At 43.7% G+C, this 14,500-nt stretch overlaps 1 protein-coding gene across 1 annotated transcript; it reads left to right on the top strand.

The window, feature by feature from the left end:
• Nucleotides 1-2,422: 2,422 nt before the first annotated feature.
• LOC108793440 (extracellular calcium-sensing receptor-like) lies at nucleotides 2,423-13,596 on the top strand. Its single transcript, XM_018564389.1, has 6 exons — nucleotides 2,423-2,631; nucleotides 4,878-5,172; nucleotides 6,103-6,900; nucleotides 9,321-9,548; nucleotides 11,209-11,332; nucleotides 12,701-13,596. Exons 1-6 carry the CDS (start codon nucleotides 2,423-2,425, stop codon nucleotides 13,594-13,596), a joined length of 2,550 nt encoding a protein of 849 aa, XP_018419891.1.
• Nucleotides 13,597-14,500: the final 904 nt, after the last annotated feature.

The following is a 14,500-nucleotide window of genomic DNA, read 5'->3' as shown; positions in this document are numbered from 1 at the left end:
ACAGCAGAACACATGTCCCTAAGGCAGAAAGGCAGAATAGTATTCTGCTTTGGGGACATGTACTCTGCTTTGGGAACATGTGTTCTGCAAATACATGTCCCCAAAGCAGAATTCCTCTTACCAGCCTGCGTGTCGATCTCACCCAGGTCAAGCAAAACCCAGATGACGTGGACATCTGCAGTGGCTCCTCACCTACGATGTTGGGACCCGGCCTCCCCCACGTCCAGACCGCTGATGCTGCCACGTCCAGTCCGGCCGATTATCTGCGCTGCTGGGCCCCATGTCTTTCACCCATCTCCTGGCCCAGTCCTCCCCGTCAGTGTGCGGCGGGAACCCCCAGCTTCTAGCCCTGGGGCGGTAGTTCCAGCCCCGGGTCTGTCCATGGCTGTGCCTGCGCCGGGAAGGAGGAGGAGGAGATAAAGAATCGGACAGGCACAGCTATGTCCAGGTCCCCAGCAGGCTGCCAAGGTCCCCAATGTGCGGGAACTCAGGCGGCCGCTGCTGTTTGAAAATTTAGAGGGCAAACATTATTACAGACTCTTACCTGTTCCTCCTCTGTAGATACCAACACATGCCTTTCAGGCACTTTCTGAGCATTACATGGGAGGGTCTTCGTGCTGTAAATATGATTATTTCAATGGTTATATAAAAAGAAAAAGTGGTGAGAAATTTACTAGAGCACAAATAAGATCCCAGGTCCCATTTCTAGACATTTAAGTTCTGATGAAGGTTTAGAAGCAAAAAGACGGCTGATGGAAGCCTTGGCCAACAAAGGCAAGCAAGTGAAAAGGGACTAGTTACCAGTATTGCCTGTGGTCTGCATGCAGCTAATTGTTTTCCGCTTACTAACTAGCCATGCCTTGTTTTGCACTGTGTCTCTATGTGGAGGTGGCCATCTTGGTAAAGGCAGGGCTTTTTTCTCATGCCAGAGCTGCCCCCAGATGACCGGTGCTCTGATGACTGGTGGGGTAATAGAGATGAAGGAAGCACAGATCCTCAGAATGAATGAAGCAGAAGCATGGAGGGCTTAGCACTGCAGCTCCTCAGGTACAGCGTCCTCTCCAGCATGGAGAACAATGAGCAGAACAGCAGTGACATCACCAAATCTTACTCCAAATCTGTTAAGACTAGCAGTCAGAAGCAGCATTGCCTTAGATGACCTCATACAGCAGATATACAGCTATGAGGTTGTAGACACAAGCATGCCTAGACACACTTGCACACTAGGAAGTGCACTGCTAATTTCCAGGAGGAATTCAAGACAAACATTTTACTCAGGGTACTGTAGGCAATGTTGTCCCTATCATTTCTCAGCTTGAGGTGATCGGGGGATAGTGTTGGCCAAGCCGCCTTCTCCACCTGGCTTGGCGCCCCTCCCACCTCTTGGCAAACAGTGACAGGCGGGATGCCGGCCAGAGTGTCCCAGGTTGCTAAGACCTGAACAGTAGATGTGTATGGACCTTATACCTCTCCCCGCCTGGCTCTTAGCAACCTAGGATGCTTGGGTCAGAAATGGGGTGGCAGGCACACTGCAAACATTGTGCAGCAGAGCAGTCATGCCACTCTGCCTGTCACCCCCCCCAAATGACCCAAAGAGATGCCGCTTGAGGCAATAGCCTCAGGCTGCCTCATCAAAGCGACAGCCCTGACTGTAGGCACATCTACCAAGTCTAGATTTTTCCCAATAAAATAGGAAATCTTCAGTTTTTGAGTTCATGTCTACTTTGAGGAGCAGAAGGAACACACATTTTCCTGTACTCTATGGATAAAGTTTGCTGCAATTATTTTCCAGTTATTTAAATGTTTCACTTATTTTCTTTTTCCTATTAAAGGAACAATTTCTTTTTTGTCTTTACTCAAATTATTCCTATTTGTCTTTACTTAAAAATTGCAACAGGATATTGTTAACCAACAAGGACTGCAGAATATAATTTACTATGTCATGCCCGTTCTTGTCGCTCGCAGCTGCAAATTGCACCCAAAAGATCTTTAATCTCTTGTTTTTTTTAATTTAAAAATTGCTCCAAGCCTCCGTAGCTCCCAACATCCCCATGAAACAACCCCCTCTGAGACTTGTGCTACATGAAAATTACATCACCGAGGTCAAAGAGAGCCTGTAAATGGACCTAAGATTAGAAGAAAATGACTTTCCCTCTTATGAGGCTTCCCTTTAGAATTGTACTTAATCCACATGGACAGGAAATGGATAGAAGTCATTACAAAATAATTAATTTGCAATTAGCTTGTCAAAAGAATCTCAATTATGATGTCACATACCTGAAAAATTGCCCATCCCAAGTTGTCCAGTAAGCCGTGTATAAATGGTGGACGGTCGATTTTATTGAGGCACACCATGTTGTGTCTTCTTCTCTGAGCTCCATCCATGAGTTTTACCATTGCCTTCAAAGTTTCTCACCTCCCAATGAGTTTGTCGAAGGCCCTTGTGTTCTTAGCACTGGTTACTGTTGCCCAGGAATCCACCCAATCCAGGTGCCATCTGGAGAAGCAGAGTATAGAGTCCTTCTGGAAGGACGGGGACATTGTCATCGGTGTCATCACATTGATACATTCCACCATTTATCAGCCCTACGTGACCTATCGAGAGAAACCAGAAGTTGCTTCTTGTGAAGAGTGAGTTATATTTATTTTTAGTTTTCTCCTTCTTCTTCTTCTTCTACAAATTATTAAAGTTTTGCAGCCCAATAAATAAAAATGTGCAATACATGCAAATGTTAATTATTTTTGCAATATTTTGTATCATGGGATTTGATTGAGAGGTCTGTCTGTGGAACCTCGAATCAGCCACAATGCCTATGGTAGTTAGAGAGACCGCGCGATCTTTGGCTTTGGGTCATTTGAGGTAGATTAACATTTTTACATTTTAAGTCTTAACATTTTCCTTTCAATTTTTTTAACATTTGTTTTTAATTGACGAACAAATATTTTATTTTGTTTCCACCAATCCTCCACACATACTTCCTTTAACCGATTATTAAACCCCTGCTAAACTATGCAACTCACCTCTCTTTCTTCACCATCTTTCTTCTCCAATCCTCGCCTCGCATACCCAAGCTCACCCAAGGCTCAGCCGGCAGCGGTATAGGCAAAACACCCCATTTAAGTTCTCTTTGAAGATAACTTTTATTTCCGTTTTAATTCAGCAACTTGGACATATTATGTTAACTCCAGACAATGTTCTTTTTGCCTTGTTAAGCTCATAAATAGGAATGCACCGATATCAAGTACCGTACTCGGTACACATACAAGTACAGATACTTTTCCAGCTCCAAGACATGACTAGAGAAAAATTCAAAAGTTAGGAGGCAGCTGTCATTGGTAAGGAGCACACGGAGCTCCAGGGATTTGTACATCTCTGTTTTAATTTATGATTTTGTTTTTATAAATATTAATAAAGGGATTCACCGATACCATTGTTGCAAGTACGAGTACTGATACATTTTTGTTTATTGTCATGTGACAGATTTTCTAAAACAATACAGACTAATGATTTCAGGACAGTGGTGGAACGCCAGAGCCGGGTCCAAGCTGCAACCCTGGGAGTTCTCATGAAAATGCCAAGTATTGGCACTGGTACTCGAAAAGTATCGGTGCATCCCTTGTCATAAACCTTCTGATGACATCTGTGCTGATTGACTGTCATCCAATAAAATATCATTTAAAAGACAATAACAATATCATTTGGAAATGTTGATTTGTGCCGGTTTATTTTACATGAGATTTGGCTTCCTTAAAAAAATGCAAAATGACCCTTGCAGTGGCGTTACTCTCGCACTGCAAGGGTTAAATGCCCATTTATGCCTGGGGTACATTGAAATGCAGTATGTTATATCTTAGCCCTCACTACCTCAGGCTTCCTCCTTTCCTGACCGGTCCCTCTAAGCCACTTCCCCTTGGCGCTCCGCTGTTCACACTCTGATGTCATCACTTACAATGCGGGACTGGCATTGTAAATGTGGACGCTCAACCCGGAGTGTTGGAGAAAAGAGAAGAGCACCAGCGGTTGGGGGAGGGAGGGACAAGGTAGGTACATGCGCTTGCTCCAGCATTAGCTACACATCATTGCTGTGGACCAGCTTCCTGATAGTGACAATAGGGGATCATCCCCGGGCAAAGTGTGTTAGCACGTCTCCTTGTAATCTCCATACCTTATCGTAGTCTCAGTGACATCATCACTGGGTCTTAGGGGCGCATGTGACAGGGTGACCACACAGGGACAAAACTGGGAGACAGTTGTCACTCTATAGTAGAAGATGCCGGAACAAAGTCTTTAAAGGAGAAGTATGGGGTGAGTGATTTCCACTCAGCCTCATAATCTGAGCTGACCTGTGTCAATGAAACTGTCCCAGGTCGGCTCAGTAGATCGGGAAGTGAGCGAACACATACCGTTGCTGAAGCTGTAGCTGTAGCTCACGGTATACTGAGCTTTGGGTCACGGGAGAACACTAGTTTATGTCCTCCTGTGACCCTAAGAAGAAATATGGGGAAAAGCCTTCTCCTTTAATTGCAGGGATCATTTTAATGCTTATATGAGATTTAAATGTGAACTTTGGCCTTGTTCCGGTTCCTCTCCTGGACTGAAATGGCTTTCTCTGATATCACTGCACACTGGGAGCTTCTCATAATGTGTATTAGAAGCTGCCGCAAGTCAGATAGAGGCGGCTTCATTTCCTGGCTGGAGGACATTGAGCATCATCTAGCACTTTCCTACCTGGCCTGACTGTTCCTGCCCCTGCTCCCTGCTGGGTTTGGATCTAGTTAACACAGTAGGCTTCTTTTATGAATTGCTGATATACTTTCTGTCACTTTGTATATTAAAATGTTAAAATGGATACTCAGTATAACGTTTTCTTCAACAGATTTGTCATCAGGTATTATCGCGATGTTCTGGCTGTAATATTTGCCATAGAGGAGATCAATCACAGTGGGAGCCTCCTGCCCAACCTGACTTTGGGTTTTGATATATTCGATTCCTGTGTGTCCGAGGCGAGGGCGATTCAAGCCACCATGATGCTGCTATGGGAGACGAGGGACTTGATCTACGATCCCATCAGAGGTTGGAAGCTTCCGTTCATAGCTGGTATTGTTGGAGATTCCATGTCAACTCTGTCCATCCCCATTGCCAGGATAATGAGTCTCTGCAATTACCCTCAGGTACAATTCTCATGAATCTGTGCAACTGTATCAGCAAATGATCCCTAGGATCCCCGTCAGTCTTTTCAGTCACGTATTACCTATAGTGCCCCTGGCATTAGCTATATCCAGAGTGACACCCACCCATTAGGGCATTTTGAAATTTGCATAACCTCTTCCTACAGTCGGCCCTCTGCTTGCATTAAGACTGAGGGCTCCTGAGAGGAGTACTGAGGCAAGGTGCTGTGATGTTTTCATGTACAGCCCCCTGCCATCCCCTCCCACCAGCTATGATCTGCCTGCATTGCATAGAGAAGCCCAATGATGATGTCACTGAGACTACAATAAGGTTTGTAATGATCAGAGGGGGGTCCACAGAAGGCCAAAAATAAGCAGGTTAAACTTCAGGTTTAAAGAGATCATTTACTTATATATATATATATACCTTCCCTAGCATTTTTTTGGGGGGTGGGAGGGGGTTGCTGGTGGTGCATGCTACCATAGAGGGGGATTGGGGTGCAGGGTTTGGCCTCTGCAATCTGGCTAGGCTCTGACCAGTGTCCCACCCAGTGATGTCACTGGTTGTCAGGAGCTGGGCATGACACCGGCCAGTGCATCCCAAGTTGCTAAGAGCTGGGTTATTCAGGATGCCGTTGCACACAGGCGTGCCTTCTGGCCTCCTCAGGGGTGCTTCAAAATTCTGTAGTAGTGGGACTGTGGTGGACAAAAAAACGTTTTAACTATAGTGCCCTATCCGAAATGATGATGCCCCTTGCTATGAATGTCAAAACTATTCTCCTTTATCTGTAGTTTGTGTAATAGTCTTATTAGTCATTACAAATTTAAGGCAACACGGATTTAGGATTGAATAGATCAACATGATCTTGACAGAAGCTTTATTCATGTTACTATGGCCGCTCTCCTCTTTATTTATTTATTTATTATTTTTAGATTAGTTTTGGTGCTTTTGATCCAGATCTGGGTGACAGGATTCAGTTCCCCTCCTTCCTCCGCACGGTGCCCAATGAGAACATCCAGAACAAAGCCATTTCTCAGTTGCTGAAACATCTGGAGTGGACCTGGGTCGGAATCCTGACCAGAGATGACGACTTGGGGGCTCTAGATGGACAAAAACTCAAAGATGACATTAATTTCAACCAGGGCTGCGTGGCTTTCCTGGAGAAGATCCATTTTCGATACTCCCCTGATAGAGTCAAGAAAATCCTGGAAGTTGTCATGAATTCTACCGCGGTCGCCATCGTTTTGTACTGTGAGGAGATGCACGTCAAGCCTCTGCTGGACATGATGTTGGAAAATGGGAAAAGGGGCAAAATTTGGATCTACACGTTGAGTTTTACATTTATTCCCGGGATGTTTTCAGAAGGTCACGCCAGATTACTGAACGGCTCCATCGGCCTGGTTCTGCATAGCGAACCCATGCCTCAGTTTGGCCATTATCTGCGCCAACTTCATCCATCCAGATATGCAGATGACATCTTTATAAAGCTGTTTTGGGAAATTGTCTTTGACTGCAAATGGAGTGCTGTTGGAAACACTGGAAATGATAGTATGAGAATATGTACGGGGGAGGAAAGTCTGCATGAGGTGGATTCACTTTTTGAACTTGGAGATCTAAGCTACACCTTCCAGGCTTATATTGCGGTCTACGCCTTTGCTTACGCACTTCATAACCTCTTAGATTGCTTTCCTTCCGGGAGCTGCAATGAGGAAAATCTTCTGCCCTGGAAGGTATGCATTTCATTTTTTGTTTATCAAAGTGGTGAATACCATTAGTAGAATCTTGCAAATTTGTATTACCTGCAGACAGGTCTATCCATCCCATTTAGATTGTAAGCCCTCATGGGCGGGGCCCTCCTTACCATCTTGTCTTGAATTGAATTGTGATTGTAATGTCTTCCTTACATTGTAAAGGGCTGCGCACACTGTTGGCGCTATATAAATCCTGTATAATAATAATAAGAATAATCCCTATAATGAGGCAGCCTGAGCTGGTTAGCTCAAGTGACATCTCATTGAGGGGGCGGCACAAGGGCTACCACAGCGTCCCAGGTTGCTAAGAGCTCTTAGTAACTTGTGACGCTCTGTTCGGGTTCTCACTCAGCTCTCTTAGGCCAACAGTTGCCAGGGAGCCGAGCAGGAAACTTTGGCTGGCATCCCAATATGTCCTGGCAACCAATGACATCAGTGAGCTTGGTGGGACCAGAAAGAGAGTCACTAACAGCATAGCTCTGCAGGAAGTGTTGAACCCAGGGACAGGATCCATAAAGCCCACCTAAACATCAAATATAGTGCCACCAACAGGGATTAGTCCATAGCAACCCGATATATAGAAGTTTAAGGACAGATGCAGCGATGACTTCTTTTTTTGTATTATAGAGCAAACTTGTTACATTACAACATTCATTTGGCAACAGTTTTCAGTCACAGACAACACCTTCATCAGGCCAACAAGGAAGATTCATAACAGTTGCTTAAATAAATACCTTAAGCAAACAGAATATTAGTCCGGTTCAGGAACATTAACTCCTTATTAACCCAGTAATGATACAAACGCCATATCATACATAATAAATGTAAAAAAAATGATCAAAGCAACATAGAATGTATCCGGTGTTGGTTTTCCAGTTCTGGTTGTTTCAGAATCTGTTCAACTTTTATGAATGTTGCTTGTGGCATGTATGGGGTGCAATGTAGACAGGGAGTGGCTGCAAACAAAGAGGTTGCAGGATATCATCAGCACTCAGATGGATGAACAATATGAAAGAGAAATAAAACAATATTTCATGGAAAAATAGCATTTGTATATGATACGCACAACACAGATCAACATAAAGGTCATTTCTTTAGGGCTTACATATTTTTTTAATTCAGTGCATTTAAGATGAAACTCACCAGTAGATGTGCGTAATGTCAGGTTATGTGCTTTTGTATGATTTTGTTTATTGTGAGCTGCAGAATAAGATTATACTTTACAGAGCAATGAAGCAAAGTTGACAGTAAGTGATAGGTACCCTATCCTCCTAGCTGTAACGTATTATAACCACATGCAAAATATGGGGTTTTAAAGGTACCAAAATATAAAAATTATCTGATCAGAATGAATTGGGTAAAAATACAGATGTTTATTTCTGATTAAAAAAAGTTTTCAAATTCCAAAATGCAAACGGGTGAGCCATTACGTATTAGACTTTTTACATCCATGCACAGAACAACTGCATGACCTCCAATTATCTTACAACCTCCTATTGGGATGATACAATCACTGTAGTGCCACATAATTAAGTTACCAATTAATTTTCCAGCTGATACTTGCGGAGGGAGCAGACACTTCTCAACATGTTCCCCAGATATTAAAAAAAAAAAAAACAAGGAAACAAAGATACATAATGGTTCTGACTTTCTGTCAGTGAGACAAGAAAGTATACGTTCTGGCCTATCAACACCCTAAAGTAACAGGATATTATTGAATGTGTACACAGAGTTATCAAAACAGCGAGTGAGCGAGAGAGAGAGAGAGAGAGAGAGAGAGAGGAGAGAGGAAGAGAGAAGGAGAGAGAGGGAGAGGGGGAAAGGGGGAAGAGAGAGAGGGGTAGAGAGTGAGGAGAGAGAGGGGAAGAGAGAGAGAGAAAGGAGAGAGGGGGGGTGGGGGAGAAGAAGAAAGAGAGAGGGAGGGCGAGAGAGAACTTTAGTAAGATGGTATTGTAGATGACAATTATCGTATCGAACATTATTGTATAGTTTCTACAACAGCTTCAACAATGATGCTACAAAGTCTCCCCACAAGATGTAAAGGGGGTAAAATTCCTTCAATTTGATTTGCACAGCTCGGGGCAGAAATAAACATCTGTACTTTTATACACTTTGTTTATTTTGATATTTGGGTACCTTTAAAGTCCCATATTTTGTACCTTATGGTTATACCTTTGTGTTTATAAAACATATACATTGTGTAACAGGAGAATAATATGTTGTGTATATGTCTACATTGTATGTGTGTACATTGCAGATGTTTCATAGTGTGTGATGAAAGACACAAAGGAGGAAACATTGGGCCACACTTCAATGTACACATCAATACATTTACTCCGCAGACCACAAAGTCATTACAAATGATCCTTTTGGGATTTATTTCTCAATATTTGTTCCAGGTTTTCCGGCACCTTAAAAATGTCAGCTTCACGACTCAGTCAGGGGATGACGTGTTCTTCAATGAGATCGGCGAGGTTCCAGGCATGTTTGATATAATGAATCTGCAGATTTTCCCTAATGATGAGTACAAACTGGTCAAAGTGGGGAGATATGATTCCCGGGCGTCTCCAGATAAACAGATCACCCTAGACACCGGCTCTGTAGTCTGGAACCAGGAACATAAACAGGTAACTTAGTTCACTACCCTATAACACGGTAATACTATCTTATATTTGTAGAAATCACTTCTATTGGGGATCAAAGACAAGTTCCAGATTCATCTTGGTGAGGTTTAAAGGGTCGGTCTACCCTAAGCTGATATTTCAGTGTTTATAGATGCCGGAGGGTTGAAGTGTATCTAAAGCCAAAGCTTTTCATTTTCTAGTTTTAGATAGAATGGAATAGTTTTTTTTTCTTTTGCTGTTTACATCCCGTGGTGGATATTTTCCTTTATTTCCTGTTCTGAGCACACCAGAAGGTGAGAGAAAATCACAACAAAGTGATGGACAATTGTCTCAGACCATTGTTGCAGGAACGGGTGTCTTCATTAAAAGATTTCCCCTCTACTGCTGCAGTAACAACCATAAAAATAGGAATTTCTATGGGGGGGTCAGACCCACCTGCACTCTATCTAAAAGTAAAGCCAAAAAAGATGGCTTTAGATATGCTTTGCAGCCAAATGTATGGCACAAAAACTTTCATTTGTGCATACATCCCTCAGTAGCCACAAAGAATATAAATCCACTTTGTGATCACCAAATGAGCAGTGACATCATCACTGTGCAGTACATAGCCAGCAGAGAGGAGAAATGTGGAAGGGGCCCAGTAGGCTCCACCTACTAAAGAAAGCTACTCTTTATTACACGAGGGGGAGGAGACAAGGCCAGTCACCCTGCACAAGCAGAGAGAGCAGCAGTGACCATTCTATATTATGGGAGTGGGGCGAAGAGAAGACCAGTCACTTTGCACAAGGAGAGAGAACAGCAGTGACCGGTCTTTATTACAGGAAGCTCCAAGTCTCACACTGGATTACTGCACACATCTGGAATACATACACAAAGCTCACCGAGATTCCAGAAGAATACACTTATGGGTGGAGTGTCCCTTTTAATTATGACCACTAACATACTTACATTCATCGTGGTTGGTTTATATTACAGACTTGTCTGTTTGTTATATTTGTGACACTCTGTATCCTTTTCCGTATCTACCAATCAAAATATAATATAATACTAGGGTTGTACTGATACCAAGTACAGTACTCGGTACAAGTATGAATACAAGTACCGATACTTTTGAGCTCCAGGACTACACTAGAGAAAAATTCAAAAATTAGGAGGCAGCTGTCATGTGTAAGAAGCACACGGAGCTCCCGGGATTTGTACATCTCTGTTTTAATTTATGATTTTGTTATTTTAAATATAAATAAAGGGAAGCACCGATACCAGTTTTGTGAGTACTGGTACTTGCTAAGTACTTACAAGTACGAGTACTGATACATTTTTGTTTATTGTCATGTGACAGTTTTTATAAAACAATACAGACTAATGATTTCAGGACAGCGGTGGAGCGCCAGAGCCCAGGTCCCAGCTGCAACCGCTGCAACCCTGGGAGTTCTCATGAAAATGCCAAAGTATCGGCACTGGCACTCTAAAAGTATCTGTGCATCCCTATATAATACAATTGGACACATTACGATATTTTTGATCTTTACAAGGTGATATAGTTTATAGTTATTCCTGATTGTTGGTGACATGAAAGTCTTGAATTCAGAGTATTTCTTGTTTCTTTGCTGCTTCACCTTTAGTTGAGCTGTTGGTGAACATTGTGATTCATCTTTGATTATAGATACCACGCTCGGTGTGCAGTGAGACGTGTAATCCGGGACACAGAAAGGTTTCAATCAAAGATCGTCCAGTTTGCTGCTTCCAGTGTGTCCCGTGTTCACTAGGAGAGGTGGCCAACGAAACAGGTGACAATACTCACTGGAATTACAACGTATTTGGCAACCGCGCTTATGAAATATTCCCAGCTGCGGCTTGGACTATGGACAAGACTATGGACATGAAAATATTTGCTTGCTATTTATCAAACAGTAAATAAGCTTTACAGCAAGCCCTCACTGTGGCCTTTGTACCTCTGTAGCCGGAGGCACTGTGGAGATAGAGTACAATAAATGCAATAAAGTAATCCAAGTTGGGCCTCAGCACTCTGCTATCTCCCCTCTTCCTGTGCACATGCTCTTTGTTTACACTAGAGATTAAAGGGCTGAAAGGGATGCCAAGTTACAGCTGGGAGAGGGGGGCAGATTGAGCTGAGCTGCTCAGTCACTGCTGGGAGGGGTATGCGGGGTGAGCTGAGCTGTGGAGTCACTGCTGAGAGTGAGGGCAGAGCTACACAAGTAAGTAAATCTGAGAATCTTCTACTGCAATCTTTCTGGATCAATGACTCCACAGTGTCGGCAGTTACAGAGGTCAGTGGATGCTTGTTTTGAAGATTTTATTTACTTCATGTTAAGAATATGTCCATAGCCTGCCCACAGTTCTACTTTAAAGGGCATGAAAACTCTTGAAGAAAGTTCCCTAAGTATGTGCCCCTCCTGAGCAGAAGTAATCCACTCCCCAAAGCTCCCTACTTAGGGATAACCCTAACCCAATTCTTACCACCAGGACCAGCCACAATGTTTAGATCCTGCAGGCTGGCTGCTTCATCCTCATGTCCATGCAAGTGCAATATGACCCCATAGACTTCTATGGGGCTGGGAGACATATATAGAAAATGTATAACTATACACACCCTCCACTACATGTGGCACTCGGTGCCTCTGACCCTCCTGAGTCTTGACATCTAAGGCATCTGCACTGCTGGGTAACATCACCGCTCTACACCTGCCAATCCAGGGTTAGCCATTGCCAGTGCAAGGACCAACGGGAAATGAGGACAGAAGGTTGAGGAATGGAACAAGGTTGAAGTCTTCATGGTCCTTACATGCTGGAATACCTGGAGACAGGAAGGAACCTTAGGCAGGCCCACTTGCCCATATTGTCCTCACTTTATACAGTATTTATGTAGATTTCCAATTCATTTTTCCATTCTGATCCTTAGATCACAAGTTATTGCCACAGAAGGAGCGTTCCTATTTCCTATGCAAAAAAATATTCTCCACAAACTTTTCCGATCCCTATTTCAGGTTCTATATTTTGCTGCTCAATGGCAGAAAACAAAAAATCCATGGAAACATTTCCACTTTCTTGGACTACTCTCCCCCCAAGAGCAGTGTCCATTTTTTATGTGTTTAATGTGAATAAAGTTGAGTTTTTAAAATCTGTACTATTTTCAGGTGCGACGGCTTGTGTGAAGTGTCCTGACGACCAATGGCCCAATGAGCAGCAAGACAGTTGTCTCATGAAGATGATCCAGTTCTTATCCTACGAGGATACCATGGGTGTCTCTTTGGCTGCGGCCTCCGTCACGTTCTCAATGACGAGCCTCTCAGTGGTGTGCATCTTCCGAAAGTACTCAGAGACTCCGGTGGTCAAAGCCAACAACAGGAACATCAGTTATGCCATCCTTGCGGGCCTCACGGTCTGCTTTCTCTCCACCCTCCTTTTCATTGGCTACCCCGTCCCCATTCTCTGCTATATTCGGCAGGTTATCTTTGGGATTACCTTCTCGGTGGTCGTCTCCGGCATGTTGGCCAAGACCATAACCGTGATTCTGGTCTTCCAGTCCACCAAGCCTGGCTCAATGGGCAAACGTTTTGATTCCAGGATCTCCAATGTCGTCATATACGTATGTCCGTTTTTCCAAGTGGCCATCTGCGCGTTTTGGCTTGGCACCTCTCCCCCCTACCCGGAATTAAACATGACTTCTAAAGAAGACACCATCATCGCGCAATGCAACGAGGGCTCCAACCTCTTCTTTTACTGCATGATGGGCTATATGGGCTTTTTGGCCACCATAAGTTTCATAGTGGCGTTTTTGTCACGGAAGCTTCCAGACAGTTTTAACGAAGGACAATACATCACTTTTAGCATGTTCGCATTTCTCAGCGTGTGGATCTGCTTCATCCCGGCCTACCTGAGCTCAGAGGGGGAGAATATTGTGGTTGTGGAGATCTTTGCGATACTGGCCTCCAGTGCGGGGTTGTTGGCTTGTCTTTTTTTTCCTAAGTGCTACATTATCTTGTTCCGGCCCGAAATGAACACCAAGCAGTATGTACGGGGAAAGCTGTAACCTGGTACCACTGCCAAGGTGATTTGTCCTAGATCGAGGTTGTTCTCTTATTTTAACCAGGAACGAGAAGGTGAATGAAGGTGCCACGCCATAAAATTTAGAGTCCAACATTTTTTATCAAGATATCATAGAAAGACAGGCGTATGCATGAGACCGACTTCCACTAAGACAGCGCCCCTCTTACTGCTGGTATATCAAGGACCAGAGCACCTCCGGGTGGCACTGTGGAGCTGCAACCTGATCCTGCAGTTCCAGTGCTCGCCTGCAGGGGTCTGCCAGCAATTAGTCGCCACATGGTGCTGCCCTGGCAGGGTATTTAACCTCTCCCTGCTGTGAGGCCTGTGTCACAGTATTGTTGCCATTACCTGTTACCAGTATCCTGTTTCCTGTTACCAATTTCCTGTCACCAGTATCCTGTTTCTGCCTTGGACCCTGACTCCTGACTTGTACCCCTGAGTTCTCCCGATCTGTGGCTCGTGGCCCTTGCTGTTTGTATATATTGTGGTTCTTATTTGTCTCTTGAAGGTGGTGGTGGGATATCCTGTGTTTATGCGGTTTGCTATTTCTATTAAAACTATTATTTACAAAGATTGTTGTGGTATCTGCAGTGTGTTCACATATTTGGTTCACCTGTATAGGTACCTGCACGTGGTGTTGGGACACCCATGCTGGGTATCGTGACATGGTATCAATGCACCAAGACAAACACACAATGATTGGACCAAGGACTAAGAAAGTGCCTGCTTTGGTGGAACCTCGTTGTGATTGATCTTTGTGTTTTGCATCCATCTATCTATATTGCTGCTTTAGAGTTGATCCTTTTTACATTGAGAACTTTAGGCCAAATGATGCCAATAAAGTAAATCCTGACGTTGTATATATTGTTTTGTCAATCAGTGCTTCG

The sequence above is a fragment of the Nanorana parkeri genome, unplaced genomic scaffold, assembly GCF_000935625.1.
Source record: "Nanorana parkeri isolate BGI_ZX_2015 unplaced genomic scaffold, ASM93562v1 scaffold748, whole genome shotgun sequence".
NCBI classification, from domain to species: Eukaryota; Metazoa; Chordata; class Amphibia; order Anura; family Dicroglossidae; genus Nanorana; species Nanorana parkeri.
This window is presented reverse-complemented; position numbering and strand designations above follow the sequence as displayed.